Consider the following 22,876-nt stretch of genomic DNA (forward strand, 5'->3'; position numbering starts at 1 on the left):
GAGGTTGTGACCATTTTAGTGGAAGCTGCACAGCATTATTGTCAAAAACTATGTACTGTGATTAGAGGAAGTAAAATTTCACCTGTAATTTTCCTGCTTCCAGAATGTAACTGGCATAAAACTGGTTATGAGTTTAATTATAGTATTTAGAGGAGTTGGCCTGTGTAGGACTTAATGGGAATGAAGTAGCAACAGGGATTTTTACTGAGTAAGTTGATAGTAGTTGGTTAGGACTCAACTATTCATACAGTCTGTAACAATTGTGATATTTACATGAGAAAATTGTTCAGCATTTTGTAGCAGTGGTTATTTGAGTACTTGGTTATTAGTACAACAGTAATGCAAAGCTGTACTGCACTGTTTTCAGTATCTTTAATGTGTTCTTTTTTTTATGTTGGGGAAGAGTATGCCAATAGGGACCTAATACAGGACGATCTAGTTTCAGTGTTTTTCTGACTATCATATAGTTATGTTTTTTCATTTTTATGCTTTTAGGGCTGGTGGATTGGGTCTTAATTTTGTTGGTGCCAATGTTGTTATACTGTTTGATCCTACATGGAATCCAGCAAATGATCTTCAAGCGATTGATAGGTACACTCTCAAAGTACAGAATTTGATCCATGTTGTGCTCTTCCTTTCATTCTGTAATTTGATTGTCCTGCTGAAACGTTTCCTGAAGTAAGAAATTTTTTACATAGTCTGATTCATCCACAAGGCAATAGGAAAGGTCCAGCTAAATTAGTTTTTAGCTTTGATGTGATTATTTATAACCCTAAATTTTACAATTTATTTTCCTGTATTTCTTTTTTGTGGCAGAGAGCCAAAAAAAACACCTCAACTAAAAACTCCCCGTGGTCACTCCGACTTTTTTTGATGTCTAGAATATGTGCATGTAGATGACATTTTCCTTGCATTTTTCATGACAGAGTACATCGTAGTTGACCCTGGTTCACGTGATGTTTTGAATTCCAAAACCCTAAAAGATGAGGGCTCTTTATTTTCTCTTCTGCTTCACCATTGTGGTGCTTAGTGTCTTTTTAAAAGCACTCACATCTATCTCTGATATTATGGTGTTGGAGTATTTCCAGTTATATAGATTTTTTTCTTTCAAGGCTTTTCAACTGTAAGATGTTTCCCTAGGAATCCAAGGAAGACCTTTGAGTAACTGAAGTAAAGAATATTGAAAATCTTCAAAATTCAGTGGATTTACATATTTTCATGAGCAGAAATAAACTTGTTTCTGTTATCTCATGGAGTTACGTAATTCTGTTTTAAGGGTCTTTCTGATTTCTAGGATGTCTTTATGTGCACCTGTTCTAGAGAAATATTGGCATCAGAAACATGTATTGGGGAGTGTCTTTAAAGAATCTTTGTAAGATCACATTACTATGAATTGTTTTAGCCTCCCGTGAATTTTGTGGAATACAGTCTATTAGAAGACTCAGAATTTACCATTTGAATAGAACACTTGCCAGTTCATTAGCTGTTTTTATGATGTTGTATCTTGTAAAGTGATTTATAAAGTTAAGAAAGAACAGACTGCTCCAAGTAATCTATGAGATAATTCCTGTATAATGCAAATGGGAGAATACTTAAGAAAAAATAGGTGGAGACAGAGAGGGGGAAAAAAAACCCAAACAAACCTGAGATAAACAGAATGGAAGATGTGTTTTCTGGAGAGATGGGAGACAGTTCTTGTGATATAAAATGAGGAGAGAGCTTTTTAAACTGGATTAAACTTTTTTAAACTTTTTAAACTTTTTAAACTGTGGAGAAATATGAAATACTGAAGGTAAAGGAAAAGGAAATTATTTACTGAGGAAAATTTGGAAAAGTAAGGAAAACAACCGAATCGACATATGCATGATTTAGAATAGTCCTGTTTTATTAGAATGCTTTTATAGATTTAGTTTGTTTGTTATTTATTGCTACCCCTAAGAGCTCTCATTTCTTAAAATGTTTTTAATGTACCATGTCCTTGCAGAGCTTATAGAATTGGCCAATACAGAGCTGTTAAAGTGTTTAGATTGATATCCTTGGGAACTGTGGAAGAGATGATGTACTTGCGACAAGTTTATAAACAGGTAAAGTTCACAAACTGTTTAAATGGGAAGCTCTTCCTAGTAGTTTCAGGGACAGAAAGCTAATCTAGTCTGTAGTAAAATTGTAGTTTACCTTGAGTTTATGGTATATGATGTTAACTTACTAAGAAAAGGTGCATCATTTAGCGATTCTCAAAGAATGGAACAGAATTATATTTGTATTCAAGTTTTTCTGTAACTATTGACAGTTCAGTTATGCAATGTACCTTATTTGGGTTATACAGAATATTTTTTTATTTGAAGACTTGTAAAGTACAACTGTGATAGTTGTAGTTAGTATCTGCAGCAGTCTGATTCAGGCAGCTTTTTCTCATGAAGGTCTGGAGAAAGTAAAGCAGAACTCTTGCTGGTGCTATAGAAGAAAAGCAAGAGGCATTGCAACTTTCCTAATTCTGGAAGCTTGCTTATAAAAGGAGAGGGAAGTGCTGTTGGTTCTGTTACAAAGATGAGAAGTGATGCTCCTCGCTGGACCACTTAGCCTGGATCACTTGCACTCTCAATTTTTCGACTTGCTAAGACTAGGCTAAGATCTGAATAAGTGACAAATAAAAATAAGGTTCTAAGATCATCTGATTTCACAGAGCAGATAGTCATAAAAGGAATTTATCCTCAGGAAGATCAAATCTTGAACTCTGTTAAGTAATGTTTGTGGTTTGCTTTAAAATGCTACTTTCGGAAGTGTAACAATGACTTTTAGCTCACTTAAGGTCAGTGTTTTGTAGAAGCCAAAAAGCCATTAGAGTTCTGTTTAATTTTGACAAAATTATCTAAATAAAAAAGAGGAAACGTAAGGAAAAATTATAAGGATTATGGGAGATAGACGGAACAGGTAGCTGGGAAATTTGCAGAGATTCTGTATGAGACACTCAGAATGCAGATGTTGTAGTAGTTGAAATAATATACTAGAATGACAAGTTAAATATAACACATGGTAAGTCCTAAAACAGTATTTGAGGGACAGTGTCTAAAAACATAAAAGCTAATAGTTTAGTTTTTTAACACATCACAAATGTACTGCTGTATGGACATTAGTAAGGTTTAGAAGAGTGTTTATTACAAAAAAACTCCCTAAACTTTATTTATTCTTTACATGCACATTCATGGAAAAGCTTGGAGAGGATCCTGTTCCAAAGTTTCTCTTGTGCAAAGTACTTTTGAGAACTCCTTTCAAAAGCAAGTATCAATAGGAGAAGCCTCAGAAAGGCTAACAAAATGAGCAATAGCTGATTACAACCAGCTATATTCACTAAAACCTTAATGGAGGGGAGCCTGCTTCGCAGAGATCTTTGGAGTTGGTGATCTTGTAGAAAAAGACGACCTGGATATTGTCTCTTTGGATTCCAAAAAGCATGTATAAGTCTTGAAAGGGGGTATCAGTATTTTTCTTTTCTTTCTTTTTTTTCTTCTTTTTTTTTTTTTAATTGACTTGTATTTTTCAAGTTGAATAAGCAGCAATAAACAGAGTAATTATAAGTCTGAGGGCTGGGGTTTTTTTGGCTATACTTGAATTGCTTTCCCTTAACAAGTTAGCATACAGTGCAAAGGAAGGTGAAAAAAATGCTAATAATTTAGTATAGTGGAAGCTGAGCTGTCAAGATATAGAGGAGTGCCAGCAATATGTATGGTAGGTGTCTGATAATAGGCAACAATGCAGTAAAAGTCTTCGAATATTCTATTTTTTTTTTATTCAACAAAGCCAAGCAGGTTCATATTATACCACAATCTGTTATACCAACATCTGCCAGGGAAATTAAAACAAAATATCCTCTCTAAGGAATTTCTGCTTGTTCCAGCTAAAGCTGTGTATATAATGTGGGTGCCAGGAAATTCTGACGTGTTGTTGTAGCAAACACTTCTGAAACCTCTTGTGTTGTTCTGTTTTAGCAACTTCACTGTGCAGTGATTGGAACTGAAAATGCCAGGCGGTATTTTGAGGCAGTGCAAGGATCAAAGGAACATCAAGGAGAGCTTTTTGGGATTCATAACCTTTTCAAACTTAGGACTCATGGGTCCTGTCTTACCAAAGACATCCTGGAGGTGTGAAGTACTACCATTTAACTTTTGGATATTAGTTTTACATTTTTCCTTTCCTCATGAGACTTTTTGGTCATTGTCTTGAATGGAAACACTATAAAACAGAATGGTAAAACTTAATCAATACTTGTCTGTGCCATGACTTGAATGAAATAGGCATGCTAATGTCTCATTCTGGTACTCAATTCTCATTCTGAATTTATCTGAAAGATAAATTCCTTTAAATCAAAGAATGGAAAAAGCTTGGATTATGATTTTCATGAATTTCCTAATATATATATTTTTTTAATAAAAACTACATCACTTATTTTTTGGTACTTTCACGCAGCTTTGTGCACAGATATCTTTTATTCATCAGTAACTCAGACTGACCTTTTAAGTCAGAATTCTGATCATAAAAATATTTTTTATGGTCACAGTAACCTCTTTAGAGTACTTTTTGCGATGTTAATAACTGTTTTAAAAAAATGTATTTTATAATGTTGTATTTTGAAGCATTACAGGGTGCAAGTAAATAACTGAGATTTCATATTTAAAAATTAATTTCTTAATTACTCTAAAAAGACTGTTGGCCTAATTCTATAGTGTATAGTGTATGTAGTGTAAACTAACTTTAAGTATATTCAGTATTATACCTTTTTGTATGGAGCATGTTTGCTGCAGCTGGCTTGCATCTTCAAATTTACTGCAGCTTTTTTCCCTGTTTCTTTTTCTTTCCATCCGTCCCTTTATTTTGTTATTTTTCTTCTGCTAGGAATTTAGTCTGGACCTTGCTGATTGTACTTCAGGTGCTTACACTTGTGTAGAAAGAAGGAAACTTCTTTCCTGTGCTTGCCTTTTTATGTAATAAAACCTGTATCTCTTTATGTTAACATATTTGATTGTTTTAGAGGGAAGGGCGGGTAGAAGCAGGAGTCATAACGGCAGCTACATGGCTGAAGGAGGAGAATCGTTCATGCAGCTCAGAAAAGGTGAGAAGTGTTTGTGGACTTGTAGACCAGAGCATGACAGGCCTCTGGCTCCCAATATTACAGTGGCAAATGTAGGAAAATATGTCATTAGGCTCATAACACTTTTACCCTATTGTTTTGAAGATTTTGTTTAGGGAATTGTGGAAAGGACTATAGTTGGTTTAGATGATTAAACGCTTCTGGTTTTGTGGAACTCTAGAAGACGACCTGGCCTATTTAGCTGTTGTAGTCAGCCAGTCAGACAGTGATTCCCACCAAACCAGTGGTCTGTTCAATACTGTCTTTTTTATTTTTAATGTATGTAATTATCTAATGGTTTCCTTCTGGAATAAGATCTTATTTTTTTTATTTTTTCGTGCAAAGGTCAGTTTTGATAGGAGCATTGCATTTGTAGGAATGTTTTTGACTGAGAGCCATGTTCAGGTACTTTGGGAAGTAAGCAGTTAGGTCTGTAAAGTGGGCTGTACAAGTAAAGTTGTCATTAGATTAGATCACACTGAATGATAATTACGAATTAGCCACTATCTCTTATGTCTGTTGGAGATTTTTGTGAGTAAATGTCAGTATTTAATGTGTGCCCTTACATTGGTCTTAATCTCATATTGATAATGCATCGCTAGATGGTCATGATCTCACATACGACTTGCTGACAAACAGTAACTTTTTAAGCTTATGTTAAATGCTTTTTGATGAGCAGAATTGTATCAGGATTAATATATTCATTTTTAAATGTTTCTTTGAGTACAAAATTTTAGTATTTAGTGTTCTGACTTTCCATTTACATGTTGTCATAATTCTTATCTCAGCAGTGTGCAGTCTTGGAGCTGTGTTCTGGACTTTAGTATCTTAAAAATGTTTTAAGATTGCCTGGTCATAATTTTGTTTGATTACAGTAGGCCTAGATGAATTTCAGAGTGGAATGTTATGTACTCATGACTTTAATGTTAGCCCCCATGTACAAGGAAGTTTACCACTGCACTGAGATTTATTTTGTGTAATGACACATGATATTAAGGTTTAAATCATGAAGTCACCTTCCAAACTACTCTTGAAAGCTGAAAAGTAGCAATGAGATTAGTATAAGCTTGAAAAATACGGGTGTGGATTGGGAAGGCATAAGTTGTTTTAGCAGTGTGCAGCATATATCGTCTCAAGTACATAATACTATTGGTTATTTTCTGCTTAGTTGTTCTGCTAAAAATTTTCTGCTGGCAGAGACTTCAGTAATTTCTCATTATGAATTATTTGGCATTTTGTAGTACTATTTTATGTATTTTTTGCTTGAGTACCATAGTGGAAATCCACCTCTTTTACACTGCTTTGGGATTAGGTGGGTGGTGTATACCATTAATGTTAAATAACTTTGCTTTAAATTTTTTTTTTTTTTTAGTATGAACAACCAGACTGTAAAGAAGATGGAGATCCCCAAAGCATTCAGGCACAATTAAAAAGAGAAGACACAGATTTTTGGGATGACTTCAGTGATGATGATATTCTGGAGAGTTCTGTAAAAAAATGTGACAGAAGGAAGCCAAGCAATGGAAATAATTTCATGGTAACAAAAGGACAGCTTTCGTTAATGCAGTGCGGATTCTCTAAGCTGTTGCAGAGAGAAATTGAAACTACCAAAGAAGGGGATGATAATTATAATTCTCATAATTCAAGTTCTGATGATCACACTGTAACAAAAATTGTAAATAGCAAGCATGATGATTTTCAGAAACGTCAAACCATTGTGCCTGTTTTGGAGCATGGGAAAGCTGTTCTGTCACCAAGTGGAACTGATAAACAAGATATGCATAGTACAGACTGGCTTGGTTTATCAGGCTCTGAGGAGGAAGGGGACAGAAAAAGTGAGGATCAAGGCATTTCAAAGCAATGTGATATAGTCATGGAAACTGAAAGTAGTTCTGAAGAGGATGATGATGTCATCTTTCCGACCCAAGTTGAAGTATGCCAGCAACCAGTGCTTACTAAAGAAGTTGAAATACACAGGTCAACATCTGAAAATTGTGAAGAGTTAGCAAAAGAAAAAGCTGGATTTGTATTTAAGGGAAACAGTAGACAATTTGGATTCCCCAGTACTGAGTCAAATTTCAGCAATGCCATGTCTTTTGAAGACATCAAGAATGACACAGATTTGAAAGCAGCAAGCGACGTAAGTGATGAGTCTGATGATATTGAACTTTCCCGTAATTCTGAATCAAGAAAGCTAGGAACTTTGAACTTTCCAAAGTGCAAGGAGATAGATAATGTCTCCAAGTCTCTGCTACAAGCAAAGAAGCCCAATAGAAAAGGAAAGGAAGGTGGTTCTCAGAATATAGATGAATTCTCATCCTCTGAAGATAACTTTCCAGTTGAGAAAATTCATGGCAGAAAGCAAAGTTGTAAGCATAAGCAACGGAGAGGCAGAGTTCAGTTTGGGTGTAAAATGCTGTGTCCTATTCAAGATACCTCTGTTGCACAAATGAAGCCTAGCAATTATGCTATGCATAGAACTTACGCAAGTAAAACTGTATTTGAGCATCAAGAGCAAAAAATGGAATCAATGGACAAATATTTAGGTAACTATTAACTGAACTTGTTTGGGTTTATTTCAACTAAAGTAGTAACATATGTTTAATTTACCATTGTCAGCATGTTTTAATTTCTTCTTCCTCTACATATTTTTTTGTCACAAGATGTAATAAATGCTAAGTTATTGTTTAGTAATATCTTTCTGTATCTCTCTCTTTACATATTAGTCTTACTTTTCTGTCTTCTGGGGTGACAGTCTGCTTTGTAATTCTTGGTTAAACTCTTAACATATCTAGAAGTATGCTGAGGTTGAAGATTTATTAAGAAGTCACAAACTAAGTATTTGAACTGTAAAATCTTAAGAGTCTTGACAGAGCTGTTAAACAAAATGTACAGAAAAAGAAAGTGGTGTGGGAGTTTTAAACATGATATAGAAGACTTGATTCCTAAAGACTTAATTTTAACCATTGATGTTGCAGCCATTAAGCCATAGTTGCTTTGAAACATCTATGTCCATCTGAAAATAACTACACTGAAATTGAAGTAGTATTAAACTGTCTGAATAAATCCAAATAAGTCTAATGATTGTTGTACATTTCATAGAAACTTGGTGCTGAGTGAAATTATAACAAATTTTATAACTTTAATGTAAATTTTTGGGTTTTTTAATTGCAATATCCTTCCGTGCAAATGTGTACCTTCAGAGTTTTGGAATAACCAACATCTTTGATTGCATTTTTTTTGTAATGTATCAGATGGTGTTCAAGAAGTGGCATATATTCATTCAAATCAGAACGTGGTTGGACCCAGCAAGGCTGAAAATCACTTGAGCCGGTGGGCAGTGCGAGATGTATTTGAGTTGAAGCAGTTTTCCCAGCTCCCTGCTAATGTAGCTGTCTGTGGTGCCAAGGTAAAGAAAAATTTTTGGAAATGTCATTTAAAGTTTTTTTATCCTCATTTTTCATCTTAAAAAGTTCTAAAAAACTTGTTTTTCTGTTAATGGCCACCATGAATGATCAAAGGTACTGAGGATGGGAGGAAGAGAATGCTCAGTTGGAGGTCTAATAAATTATTTTATTTTTTGGGGTGGCTTTTACATTAGCGAGCTTTGAAAGAGTTGGGAATTAAACAGCACAGCTCTGGGTGGAATCCCTCTGTGGGCTTTTTCTGTGAGAGAAATGGTAAGATTAAAGACTGGGTTTTTGAAATCAAATTCTGTGCTGTTTTTCTGATTTGAGCCTTGAAAAATCTTCAGCTTGTCCTGGATCCAGTTAACAAAAATCCAGTTGCCGCAGTTCATTCTGGAACCCCTGTAGCATTGAAATTTCAACATAAATCAGTTTGCAGGCTCTCTTGGGGAGGTGAACATATGCAGTTGCTACAGTTGAATCAAGTTGTCTATGTTTAATATCTTAAACATAGAACTGGAGTTTACTGGGGGTGCTTATTTGCAGCAACAGATATGTTTTATGTTTTTTGTTGGTCCTGTATCTTGTTTAATTGCATTTGGAATACACACAAATCTGGAATAAATTCAGGTACAGCTTCCAGATTTTTGTTCTTATTACACTGTGTTTTTAATCTGCTCTGATTATCTGGGTACTTTGTTGTTTGCCTTGTAATAAACATTTGCAGTTTCCCGGGCTGTTTTTTAAGACAAACCACAAGCACAGAATAAGTGATTGGTGAATGTGCAGCTTAGTCTTTACAGACATGTTAGCAATCATTGCAGAAATTGTAGACATACGACTGTGTTGTTCTGGGGTGTTGAACATCCGCAGTGGCTAGAAGGGTTTCTTCCAGTGCTGTTGTTGTACTGCATTTAATTAAGCCATTAGCAGAGTTGCCAAGAGTTTTTATACTGGGAAGATGAAGCCAGGAAAACTAGTAAAAGTAAGGCCTTTTCAATTCTAACAGATTTGCATTAGAATGTCCCTCATTGGCAGAAAAGTTGGTCAAAAATACTCAAAGAGTACTGTAGGAAGGTACTTATTAATTGGCAATGGCTAACAACATTATTAAAACCAAATAAAAATGAAAGAAAACTTTGAAGAGAGTACTTTGAGTAAGCATCTGTTGATCCACCTCTGTTCAAAACTAGTTTGTGGTGTTCATGTAACTTAGAGCTTATGGTGTAGAGTTGTGTGACTGCAAGTATTGCAAATTAACTTCTCTTGATTAACTTGTCAGTCAGTTTTTTTAAGGTGTGCATTTTTCACTCAGAAGCAACATCTCTTGGAGATCTAAGTAGGAAGAAAAACAAAAATTATGGAGAAGGTTGCCTCTTTTCTTCACATCCTGTTATTCATTTACGTAAAGGCACTAATGTAGAAATAGAATCTAGGTGACTGCCTATTCTTAAATGTGGCATTTTGAACTTTTTGTGCTCTGCTTAAAAAGAGAGCTTCATAGACAACTTTCTAAGCTGAAAGAAGAAAGGTTCTCTACTTAGAATTTTACTGCTGCTGTTTTTCTTTCTTCATTACTTTGTATTTCCTTAGAAGACATTTTGTGAAAGAACATAGTCATTGTTGTGCTTCTGGCCATCAGGCTTTGCTGGTCATTTTTCACTTATTTGCCATCAGTTTAAGTTAGGACATTGACTGTCTGAACATCTACTTGTTTTATCATAAAATAATGCTACCTAATAAAAACCTTTTTCAGTAAAGTAGCATCATGTGTAATATTAAAAATACAACTGAGTCGTTTAAATTTCCATTGTTGTTTTAAGTAAATAAAATTACAGTTTTGAATGTTGGAATGTTAATTGGAATCTGATAGTTACTGAAAGAAAAACAAAGTTTTGTCAGCTGAAATTTCTTATTGATGTAGTTTTCAAGTGTCATTGGTCTAACAGTTTCTCAGAAACTGTTGTGTAGCTCTTTCTATTGGGTCTGAATATCAGTGATATTAGACTCTTGATTAGAAGCTTTTTTTACAGTGTATTTAGGTTGAAGTTTTATGTAGTACTATCATGAAGACACCTGAATAATATTTCTGCTCTCATTAATATTTATGTCCCTTCTTAAGCACACTTAATCAAATTGTTTTATTTCTATGTAGAAGAGATCAAGAAAGGTTATTTTCATTTCATAGATAGGTCTGCTAAGGACAAAAAAAGTATTATGTCCTTTGTCTTGTTCATTTTACCTATGCCAACTCTGTCTTCTTGCTTTACAGTTTCATTCAGTAAGCAGTCTGTAATAATACATTTCTGACGTAATCAATTTTAAATACATTTTTCAAGCAGTGACTTATATCTGTGAAAGGAGGTCAAGAATTTTGAAAAACTAGAAGTATTCTGTTGAATTGGATGAGTTGTAAATTGGGAAATACAAATACCTACAAGTGTTGGTGGAAGACTGACATTTTTGTTTCATGCTTACATAGAAATTTGGAATGACAGGGATATTAAAGCAATATTGTAATAAGCTAAAGTAATTAATAAAGAAAACCCCTTGTAAGAACATTGACGTGTTGATTTATTGCTATTGACTAGCCATCTAATCACGTTTTAGGTTCACTACTTCTCTTAAACTTTTAGAACCTGGGTTAAGGTCTTTCGTTTCAGTAGCCAATTTATGGAAATTCTGTGAGTATGAGTAATAGAAAAATTAATTGCTGGAAAGCACTAATAAAACAATGTCTTCTTCCTGGTTGTCTACCTGTAGTAGATAAAAGTATAAATTAGTTTTATTAGTGCTTCATTTATTGTTGAATCGTGGAGACTAATGTAGTTGCTTAAGTCGTAGTAACTGCTGAAAGCTGGAGCAGACTGCAAAACCTGTGAGGTCTCTTCTTTGAAAGTGAGGGAGGTTCCATAGGAAGAAGATCCTTGAGAGCCAAGTTAGAAGGGATGTGAGACAGCAAGTCTTGTTCCTCAAAAGATAACTGAAGGTATGTAGAACATCTTAAGAACATGAGTAATTAATAAGCTTGCATTTGAATTGGTTGTAAAAATAGTGTAGGACTTGAACACCTTTTTTTACCTTGGATTTCATCTTGGTGATACTTTTTATTTCCTTGAGTTTAGAAGGCCGGTGTTAGATCTGCACAGTTGGCACTACTGTAGTCCTCAGTCAAGTCTCTCTTAACCTCTTAAACTGTAGGCTTCAATCAAGCTTATTTTTTTATCCAGTAGTAAGTATTCAGTCTATCCTTAATTTTGCCTGTGCCTAGTGTTGATACATCCTAGCTGCCTTTTCTCTGAACATATTAGAACATATTATTTTAATCTGCTATTGCTCTGTACCTTTAAAAAGGCTTAAGGAAACAAAATTTTGATTGTTCTTACGAGAAATAGATCTTGCTACTATTTCTTTTTTCTTGCTTGCTTTGTTCTGCAGGATCCATAACAGTCCTGGATTCAAGACTTCAATGCCCTTTACACTTCTTTCCCCAGAGGTGATAGGGAATGCAGTCATATTGTCTATATATTATATGGTTTTTAAAGAAATTTTGCCAACTGAGTAGTTTAGCTAGAATGTTCGCATTTATAGTACTGAGTGCTTGTTTAGTCTGTATTTCTGTAAGTACTGTATGACTCTGGAAAAGTGTTTGGTAACAGCAATCAGAATATAAAGGATGCCATCAAGAAACAAAAAAAGGACATCATGAGAGCTCTCTCACAACTTAGCAGCTATGAAAGGTGATATAAAATCCAGAAGTAATAAATGTAACAGTATAAACGATGCATTAATTGTACAAGCAAGAGAATAAACTGTAGTTTGATTGAATATCATTATTCAAAATAAATCCTGTCCAACATCTGAATTAAAGAAAGTTTGTGTATGACAATAGTAGTAGCAAACATATGTGGAAAGGTATTTTGTCACATTATTCTGAAGATTATCTGTATTCTGATCATTGCCCGCAACTGTCAATATTGTATTGCTGTAGATTTTGAGAAGAAACACTTAAGAACTATAGAATATGACCCTTAAGTTCATCTAGTTCAAACTCCCTGCAATGGGCAGAGACATCTCCAACTAGATCAGGTTGCTTGGAGCCATATCCAACCTGACCTTGAATTTTTCCAGGGATGGGGCATCCATCACCTCTCTGGACAACCAGCTGCAGTGTTTTACAGTCTTCACTGTAAAAAAGCCTTCTTCCTTACGTCTAATCTAGATCAAAAACAGGCTGTGCTAAAAAGCATTTCTCCATCTTTCTTACAGACCCCTGTTAAGTATTGAAGGGTCATGATAAGTTCTCTCCAGAGTCTTCTCTTCTCCAGGCTAAATAACCCCAAGTCTCTCAGCCTTTCCTGATAGGAGAGGTGTTCCATCCCTCCAGTCATTTTTGTGGCCTTCCTCTGCTCTAAGAGCAGAGGGACAGAACCACCTGCCTTGACCTGTGGCCACACTTCTTTTGATGCAATACAGAATACTATGATAATCTTCCCTCAAAGAGTTGATGTTTCTCATAGTACTGCTTATGTGGAAGGAACTGATGTGTCAATACTTGGAGGTGTTTAGAGTCTTGATAATCAAAACAAAGCTGGAGATTTCTCTTCCATGCAGAAGTATGGCAGACAGCTGTTTCTGAAGAAATTTTGGAGATATAGATTACACTGTATAATAGTTTAGTAGTACATCTTATCTTCCTTTATAGTTACAAGCTTTGCTTGCATGTCCCAGAACCTAAGTGTCACAGAAGGTAGTCAGATGTGTCTCTGTGCAGTCTGAGATCTCATCCTACTCACAATCTTTCCTAAGAAGTCTTGAGTATTAAAGCATGCAGGGAGAATCACACCAGGCTATAGTATTGTAACACCTTGAGGTAGAATATGCATGTCATTCGGTGTGGCACACAGCCACTCCAGTAAAAATTACTGAGAGCTGCTACATGACAACAAAACACACTTGATATACTGCTTCACTGAAGATTATTCATAGGGAGGGTTTTACAGTCTATTATATACAAGTGTGAAGGAAGGAGATTATATTGAAAGTTAATCTACTGGAATAAATAACTTGTTTTTTTCTAGATTATTTTATTGGGTTTAGCCTGGTTTGATGACATTGAGCAATCTGTGTTCTCCACTTGAGTTGAAATTCAAGTCTTGTGCAGATAGACTTATTAAACATTCATTGTGTTTTCATTAAACAAATGGAAGATTTCTGTCTCTATTATCACATCACTATATGTTAAGAACATAGATGAAAACAAAAAAGAACTATCTTGTGTAACCACAGAAAGAAACATGTGGAAAATAAAAGCTTCTTAAAGCAAATATGTGAAATGAACTTGTAGAGTGTAGATGGTGGACTTGCAAAGCCAGACTGTTAATTTTCAGCACAGACCTACAGTTACTTCAGAGTAACAGAGCCTTTCAGAGAAAAAAAAAAAAAAAAGTCTGGAGTAATTCATGTGATACTTTGCTCAAAATTATTCTGACATTAGTTTTGGGGGGAAAATGGAAGTGTTAACAAACTCCGTAAGGCCTTAGTCATCTACTGAGTATTTTTAGAGGTTTTGATTTTCATGGTCTTTTTTTTCTGGTGGGCTCTGGGTTCCAAAGCAACATGACTGATTTTCAGTGCAGAAGCTTTTTACTGGCTTAGGTTTTTTGATAATTTGCACTATTTTTTGTGAAACCTTTTCTTAGCTACCATAAGAAAGAGAAACCTCCCAGAGGCAAGACTTAAACATCTCCTTCTAATGTTTCTAGTCTATTCTGAATTAAATGACTGCACTCCTTAATGAATTTCCTAATTAATTTCCATGTTAATTGGCAAAAACAGCTTACGTTAAATGTTTTGCACAGTATGGAAGTCTGGGATGGGCTTTCTCTAGTTCTTATACAACTGAATTTGTGTAGTATTTCTTCAATAGGAATCCAGGGTGGTGGCGGGGGGGAGCTGTGTGAGCGTGGGGAAGTCTTTGGAGAAGGCTTGGAGGTTTCACAAAAAAAGATGGAAGATGGGAACAGGACATACTAAGTAATTTGAAAAACTGATGATGTCCCACATTAGAGCTAATTTGCACTTTTTAATATGTGGAAAAGTATTAGTCACAAGAACTTGTACTATAACCTCTTGAATATGTGGAGTCTTTTTTTCGGTCAACTGCATGTTTTCAACTTAAGTTTACTTAAAGTTTTACTGAAAAGAAATGTACAAAGACAGCCATTCAATTGAGGATTAATCACTATGGCAACAGAAATGTGGTGACTGAAAAGGGGGAGGATGTATTCTCCCCTTAGCTTCCTGCCAGCTGTCATATTCAACCTCTGCGGCATGAATTCAGGCCAAAATATAGACTGTGACCAGCTCTAAGAAACTTTATCTGTATTTTTATAAATTCGTACAAGAATTGCACTATAAAGGAAGACTTAATCCTCTGAATTAGATGACAGACTTTTGGCACTATTGCCAGTGTTTGACAGAGAAATAACGAGATGCTTTGTAGTAAAACCTGGATTAATGGTAAACCCTTCTTTGTTATTGCAATGTGGTGTAAATGAGAAAACTAAGCATGCTGTCAGCCTAGCAAAAAACATGCCCTTTGTATCTCCAATGCAGATTTAAGTACTGTTGAGAATACTGTAAATACAAAAGTTGTATCATTAAGAACTCTGCTTTATCTTATTTGTATTACATTGCCATTTTGTAGATTATTTAAACAAAGACTTCTATCAGTTGTAGGAACTCTGATTGCAGTGTGTTTGCACAGCCTTCGGATTCAACAAGTTTAGATAGTTGTTTACAAAGAGAAGGCTTTTCAGAGATAGCATGCCTTTGTCCTTGCTCTTCTAGGATGGGGAAAAATTCAGCTTTAAAGTAATTGTTCCTGAATGATTGGCCTGTAATGCTGTTTTATTGAGTTTACTGGTTCAGTTTGCAATTGAATTAACCATTCCACCATTCCGCTTTCGGTTGTGTTTTTTCAATGTAGTGAGTTAATATGTGACATTCTTTGAAGCTTGTAATGGAGTTTTCATTATGATGTATGTGCATGGCCTTTGGTTTTGCTACTCTTTGATGGAAGGATGAGAAGGTGAAAGAAGATGGGTACAAGTCCACAAGCTTCTGCTGGAATAAGCAATTACCTTAAGCTTTGAATTCAGAGACAGACTGAGTATTTCCTCTCATTCTCAACAGTAGTAATAACCATATTGATTCAAGATCAGCTTTTTGGTGAAAGACATTGATATGTCTTACAGGAATTATTTTAGCTAAAGGTTCAAAATTTAAGTAAGATTGCTCCCAATGAAAAATTCTTGCTCTGTTACTTGATTGTGGAAGAAACAGACTCAGAAGTAAATGTGAAATAGAGAGGATGCAATCTGTTCTCACTTGATATAGTAGTCAATTCTCCCCTACCAAGCAAAATATTAGAGTTTATGGAATGTTCTTGGTCTGTTTATTTATGCAGTAAAGCTACGTGCAACAAATGGGAAAATGACTACATGTTACTCTAAAATTTATTTAATTTTATCAGCTTTAGTTTTACTGGTCTCTTGGTGTTGGCAAAATATTTTGGAGGAGTAATTTGGATCCGTAATAAATCTTAACAGTTTTAATAACTTGAAAAATATTTCTGCTGTTAGTCTGCTGGGATACATTCAAATATTAGATACACTTGTAGTCATAGCCAGCATCCTTTGTTTAACTCAGAAAGCTTGATGTAAATATAGTTATCCTAAAGTATTCTAAAATTTTAAGGTAGGTTAGCTTCATTTTCGAAGACAATTAAGGTACTGACTGTTAGCTACACATTACTTGTAATTCTCATTCTACAGCCTAACTTTGTTATAACAGCAGATGTATTAATTCAGAGACTGCTTTTCCATTAAGAAAGCTAAATTTGAAGGGAAAACAAATGTCCACATCAGAAATAATTCTGAGATATTGTAACATTCAGGCTCATTTCAAACTGGAATTTATAGTTCACCATAAGGCTATGAAGTACATAGTTTGTTCAGTAGTGTGTTCTTGGTAAGTAGAAAAGTAATTCTGGTTTATTTAAGAATCCTGTGAAAGTAGAGACATTTTTTGCTAACTGTATTCATGGTCTTCACCATGTTGACCTCATTTTTAAAGAAATCACATGAAATTTTATGTGGACACTATTACAATTTATCTTCCCTGACATGTAGAATAATTTAAGGAGAAATTCTTGTATGATATGTACATGTCCGAGATTACCTTTAAAAGATCCCTTCTAACTCAGACTACTCTATGATTCTGTGTAGAAGAGAGAAAGAAACAGGACCAAGAATGAACAGTCAGGTATCAAACATTTCTTGGTACTTTGTGTATATCCTGACACCAGAGAAACATAGGTAAAATAAAAATAGTGTGCAGGAATAGCATATGTTAAAGAAAAGCATATAGAAGGGTCATAGTAATTAATATATATAATCAAAAAAACTGCCAAGGGGGAAAAAAATCCCAAAACAGCAAAAACACCCAAACCAAACAAAACACAAGGAAAACTGCAAAGGGGAAAAAATTAGCAGAAATAATTTAGAATTGTAGTTTGTGTAGATAAAGGCACTGGAATGCAGTATCAAATAATTGAATTAATAATAATCACCCCAAACCAACTTCAACCCTCAATGTAGTGGGAAAGTCATGTGTTTTCTCAGGTTTTGAGGAAAGTGGGAAAATATAAATTAGGATATGGCATAATGGTTTGTTATTTGCTTGTAAGATGTGTTTTAAGAGGTCAATCATACTGAATTTACTGTGTTGCTTTTGTATTATTTGGCTGACTGCAAGGCAACTAGACATTTTAGAAGGCTATTCTTGTTTATTTTAGAAATGTAAACAAACAATGAAACTGCAATGATAAGTGTCCTGGATATCTGACAGCAGTGGTTTCATGCACACCTAAGGAGAAAAATCTTGTGACACTGGAGGCTAGTCAGAGGGATTATTGATGACTGAAAGTCAGTATCTGGCATGATAGTTACTGTAGGGATACTTTGGGTAATGAGGCAGTAAAAGAGGGGAAGGTGTTTGAACACCGTGCAGCTATGGATGAAGAATAATTACACAAACATTTTCAGCTTCAGGCTTCTGAAGGATGTTCGTTGTCCTCCAGGTCTGGTTTCTTAACAGATTGCCACAGACATAAGACAGCTTGAAAAACAAGTATCCCTGAATCTCTATTTCTCTTTTTTCTCTATGTGTCTTACTCCCAGCTTCTGCCCACTTACTCTCCCATATCTTTTTATCTTGCTGTATTTTAAAAGGTGAAACATGGTCGTCCTTTGCCTTGCTTGAAGGGACTAAAGAAAAGGAAGTTACTGGCTTAAGGTGTCCAGTCATCTCAGTCATGTCTGATGGTGCTTTTACATGGACTAGCATTCATTGCTCCAGAGTATAGAGCTGCCTCTTTATGCCTGTTACGGGAAGGACAGATACTGAAGTTTTGTACTGTCAAAGATAGACAAAAATTGGGTTTGGTAGATGTATACTGTTTTTAAATAACTGCTGTAACTAGACAGCGGGAGGCAGATTGTCACAGAGAGCTAACAGATCCAAGAGTTGTAGATTCAAGGTGGAAACTTGAAGTAGAAGTTACTGCTGCATTGTAACACTTTAATTTTTACTTGATGCCTATCTTCATTCTTCTTGAAGTGTTACCCTTAAATGGGTTGTGTGACACTAAATGTGCAGATACTACCATTTTTCTAGACTCTTGATTGCTGCATCCTCTTAGATAATACATAAATCAAAGAAATCAAAACTCATTTTTGGTATCCAAAACTCGATATATACTTTCAAGAGTAAGAGATATGCATAACAAGAAGGGATTGAAACTATCGTAGACTAAATGGAACATGAAAGGTGTCAATAAATGCTTTCTTTGAAGTATTTTTCAGTTGTAGTAAGAATCCCTGGGTCTTCTGAACATTTTAGAAACCATTTTCTGCACAACTACTTAATTATCCCTCTTCTTTCCCATTTCAATATATAAAAAGTGTTTTAAGAGTAAGTGCAGCAGATCAAGGGGGAGTAGAAGAAAACAAGGATAAGACAGGAAGGGCTGGCTACAGTTTTGTGGGTTTTTCCCTAGTTCACAATAGCACTTCATAATTTAATTTTATTGTACTTTCATTAACTGCTTCTTTGCATGTAGTGGGTTATTTCTGGAGTACAACTTCTTCTCATTTAATTTTTTATATTAAAAAACACTGCCTTCTACTAAACCACTTGCATAGTCTTTGTCTTATATGTATGCCTTTGAAAGTAAATAAAGTGTGCATTTCTTTTGAACTTGCTGTGAAGGCTTTCTTGACAAAATGGAAGTGCACAAAGTTTAATAAAGTAGTAAAAATATTTCATTTAGTAATTAAATCAAAAATTTTTATCTTTGATGTCAATGTAATTATTTTGCTGCACCTCCTAGCCCTCACCTCAAAGTTTGTGAAAACAGAAATGTATAATGGTGTTACAGATATTTCAATATAGACAAACTTCATTTATCAGATGACCTATAAGTATGTGGTCAAGTTTAAGTGAAACTTTTCCACTTTGATCAGCAGAAATTTTAAAACATGCACTGCAAAGGCATACTGTGTTTAATTTATTTAAATATTTAGTAAAGCCTTTCCTGCTTGCTGTCATTCTTTCTGTCAATATTCTTTTAACATACAGCAGACACTGTATGTTACAGCATACAGTGAAGGATTTTTTTTTCCTTTATTATTCCATTGTTTTGGTCATAGGGTTTACTGATTCATAAAGAGTGTGACATTCAGTAATATAAACAGATTAAATGTGCTAGTGTCCATAGAGGAGCAAGAGTCAAGAGGCTCCTTGCTGAATCAAGTCATCTTAATTTCAGACTTGTTTTGTGAGATTATTTTATGCATGTGATAAGTGTGATAATTGGTACGAACATGACCAGCACTATACAGTCAACATTGCATTTCATGTAGAAGTGAGAGGTGTGGAAGCAGCACTTTGTTAGGGAAAGTGCTTGAGGAACAGAAAAATACAGAAAGCTGTTGAAAATAAATTTTCATTATGAGATCAGTGATTTAGAGAGCAAATATTGAAAGATAATTGAAAAGGTAGTGGCCATGAGAGGAATGAATTAAGGAGGGTAATAAAGGAAGTCAAATTCAAAAGAAAGCAAAATAGTGTAAAACCTTGACAGTACTGGAATGTTGACTGAAGTTCTCACTTTTTTTGATGGTAGTGCTAATAGAAAGATAGAATATTTTCATCTCATTTTGCAAATCTTACTTCTACATAGACCCTCTCATCCATTATATCACTCAGAGTAATAAACATCAGATTTGACCTTTAAAAAACATGGAGACATCTAAAAAACTAAGTGTTTTAGGTTTATATTTTAAAAATGTTTTTCTAAAAAAAAGGGCCTGGATTTGGGGGCGGGGTTTTAGGCTTTCTAAAATGTTCGCCAGTTCAGCAGAGTCAGTTGTGTTTCAGCCTGACTGGGTATCATTTAACCAACTGCCTTTGCTCCAGGGAGCTGGGAAGTTTTTCAGGAGTAACTCACAATGGCTGCAGACTTTCACTGGAATTAGCTCCTGCGGTTCTTGTGGTAATTTTTTACAGTAACCTTTTCTACCTTGAGTTAAAAAAAACCTCACCTTTGAGCAACTTATTTAAGTAGAAGAGATGATCTTTGTATGTATACACTGGTATTTTGAAGTTGTTCTTTTGGGTGGGGCAATGTGGGTCATTGTACCTAAAATTTTATGCTTCCAGAACTAAGTACGCCTTTTGTGCATTTATATGCAATTAGCAATACTTCTATCATTAAATGTGGTTCTTTGCAAAGACAAGCAATTTTATGACTTTCAGTGTGTTTACAACATTTGGCTTTCTTCCGAAAGACATTAAAAATCTTCTGTGTTTGAACAGATGTGTAAATGAAAGTATTACTGCCTCTTATGCTTTGGTCTTGTTTAATAAGAGGTAGATGGATGCACGTTTATGGGGGTTTTGCATAACTTTAAAACAGGCATTGACATGGTTGGTCTTGTATTCTATTCAAGTCATACTTTCTTGAATTACATTATACAGCCCTGATTTCCTAACAGAGTGACAAATATGCTAAGTCTTACTATAGTGAGGTTGGAATACCATGAATATTTTTCATGCAAAAAATCTATAAAAATAAATATTTTTTGAAACTATGATTGCTTTCTTCTACATTTTCCAAGTAGAGAACTGTATGACCCATGCATACTTAAAAAAAAAAAAAAGTTAACGAATATATACAGAACCAGCAAGAGAATTGTAGAATATTTATGCTGTAAGTAATACCTACTATTTCAATCTTAATTTTGTTACTAGTATTATACTGTTATTGGGAGAATAGGATTTTTATCTTAATTGAGGTGGGATTTCAGTTTTGTGTAGAGTAACTTATAATGATGAAGTAAAATTTTAATCTTTGGAGCTGTACATTTGTCTTAAAGTGCAAATTTATGCCTGTAGGTTCTGTAATATTGACACCTCTCTCTGTATGCTTGAGGTTGCTGAGTTTGAGGTTACTTACACAGGTAATGGGGTGAGAACACATGTGAGATCCTAAAGCTCGAGAACATTGTGAACAGCCCATGGAAATAAAGGAAATGGACCATGGATCAAATAGAAAAACAGCTGGGAAGAAACAGTGTAGATCTGAAACCAAATTTTGAACAGCAGATGACAAGGTGTGAATACAATTTGTGATTTCATCTCTAAAGTAGTATTCGTAGGGAGACAGGACATCACTAAGCAGCTATTCTTTTCCATGATCTCATTTGAAAAAACAAACCAACCAAACAGAACAAAATAACCCAACCAAAAAAAAAAAAAAAAGGAAAAGCATCACCAAACCAACAACAAAAAAACCCCGACAAAATACTTTGTAGCTTTTTTTAATATGGGTTTTTCTTCTGTTTTTCCGTGCTTTTCAAGCACATTCTTTAATTTTCTTATTTCCTTTGACTGCCCTTTCGACAAAGGGGAAATTTTGATGAGAATCTGTGAGAATTTCAGAAAAATAACTGAGGTGTAAATAGGATCATATTTTTGTGCAAGATGTCAAAGAACCATGACTTCCCTTCAATGTCTGTGGAAATACGCAACTGAGTAGGGAGTCGACATTTCAGCTCTGAATCCCAACCCTAGCATTCAATCCAGTTATGCTAGCTATGAGTGACAGAATTGGGTGCACTTGGGTGCGTTGTTGTATCAGAGACACAGCTGTTCTAACGATTTCAATGTCTCATTTTACTAGAAAAATGATGAAATCCCAGAAGACAATACTTCTGAGAACACTGTTAAGGAAAGGCAAGAAATGTTGATGAACAGTGAGCAACATCATCTCTATGTTATGCATCCTGTGATCCAGAGAAACAAAAAAGTACACAGACTAGGTTCAACCACCTTCTTGATTGGAAAGACACCCAAAGGAATACGCAGGTGAGACTCTTTTGGTGAGTTGGAAGTAAAATTCAAAGGTTGAAACCAACTTCCCTTTGAGTAGTTGCATTTGTCTTTGTTTCAACTTTACTCAGGGAATACTGTTATTTTCTGTGGCAAGAGTGGAACTAGTAGGAAACTTCGACTTACACTACTCTATGAGTACTGTAATTGATTAATAAAATTAATTGAACCCACAAATTACTTGAACATGTTGATTCAATGGTCATATATTACATAACTGTGTAGATGTCATCACCATGAGTGTTTGTGGTATGTGCATCATGGGCTACTACAAAACAGTATGTAAACTGTATAGAAATGAGACATCTTATCATGTTAGCTTCTGACTGCCTGCTGGTTTTGCCCAGATCTCATCACTTTCATGAAAGGCTGTTAAAAAAACTGGGCTTCATGTTTCTTTTTTAGCTTGGGGCTCAATATTTTTTGATATCTCTTTCAAGACTTTTTCCCCCCCTTATTTTTGGAGTATTAATAATTTTTCTGTTTCCTTGTTTTCCTTTTTTCCCAAATGATTGCTATGGATATTAAATTCCATTGTTACGTGGATAGGAGTTCAATAAAAATAGCCCAGTGGTTTGTGGAAATAGGAAGTGGAAAGCTGTAGCTTAATCATAATCAGTTATCACTAATTCATTGAGTTAAACTTTCAAAGGCAGTGAAGTGACTAATATTCCAAGATCCTAAAGCCATATCTAGCAAAAAACTTAAACAATTCACTCTTGAGCATGAAGCAGGTTGTCTGTTAGCACCTGACACACTGCTAGACTTTGTAATACATGTGGATGTACCATGGAGTGAATGAGGATGATTAAGTACCTGAGTTTGT

The 22,876-nt window shown here is 34.9% G+C and overlaps 1 protein-coding gene across 3 annotated transcripts in view; it reads left to right on the forward strand.

Annotated features, from left to right (window-relative positions):
- Positions 1-22,876, forward strand: part of ERCC6L2 (ERCC excision repair 6 like 2) — a 55,977-nt gene that overhangs the window by 28,798 nt on the left and 4,303 nt on the right. The window contains exons 12-18 of one of the 3 annotated variants that reach the window (XM_069001416.1): positions 496-591; positions 1,985-2,084; positions 3,987-4,139; positions 5,027-5,107; positions 6,498-7,671; positions 8,380-8,534; positions 21,842-22,026. In XM_069001416.1, coding sequence (XP_068857517.1) covers positions 496-591; positions 1,985-2,084; positions 3,987-4,139; positions 5,027-5,107; positions 6,498-7,671; positions 8,380-8,534; positions 21,842-22,026 — 1,944 coding nt within the window. Of the gene's footprint in view, positions 1-495; positions 592-1,984; positions 2,085-3,986; positions 4,146-5,026; positions 5,108-6,497; positions 7,672-8,379; positions 8,535-21,119; positions 21,273-21,841; positions 22,027-22,876 lie in introns of those variants that run through there. The other 2 variants (XM_069001417.1, XM_069001419.1) reach the window with 2 other exon arrangements.

This window comes from Aphelocoma coerulescens (genome assembly GCF_041296385.1).
Source record: "Aphelocoma coerulescens isolate FSJ_1873_10779 chromosome Z unlocalized genomic scaffold, UR_Acoe_1.0 ChrZ, whole genome shotgun sequence".
Taxonomy (NCBI): domain Eukaryota; kingdom Metazoa; phylum Chordata; class Aves; order Passeriformes; family Corvidae; genus Aphelocoma; species Aphelocoma coerulescens.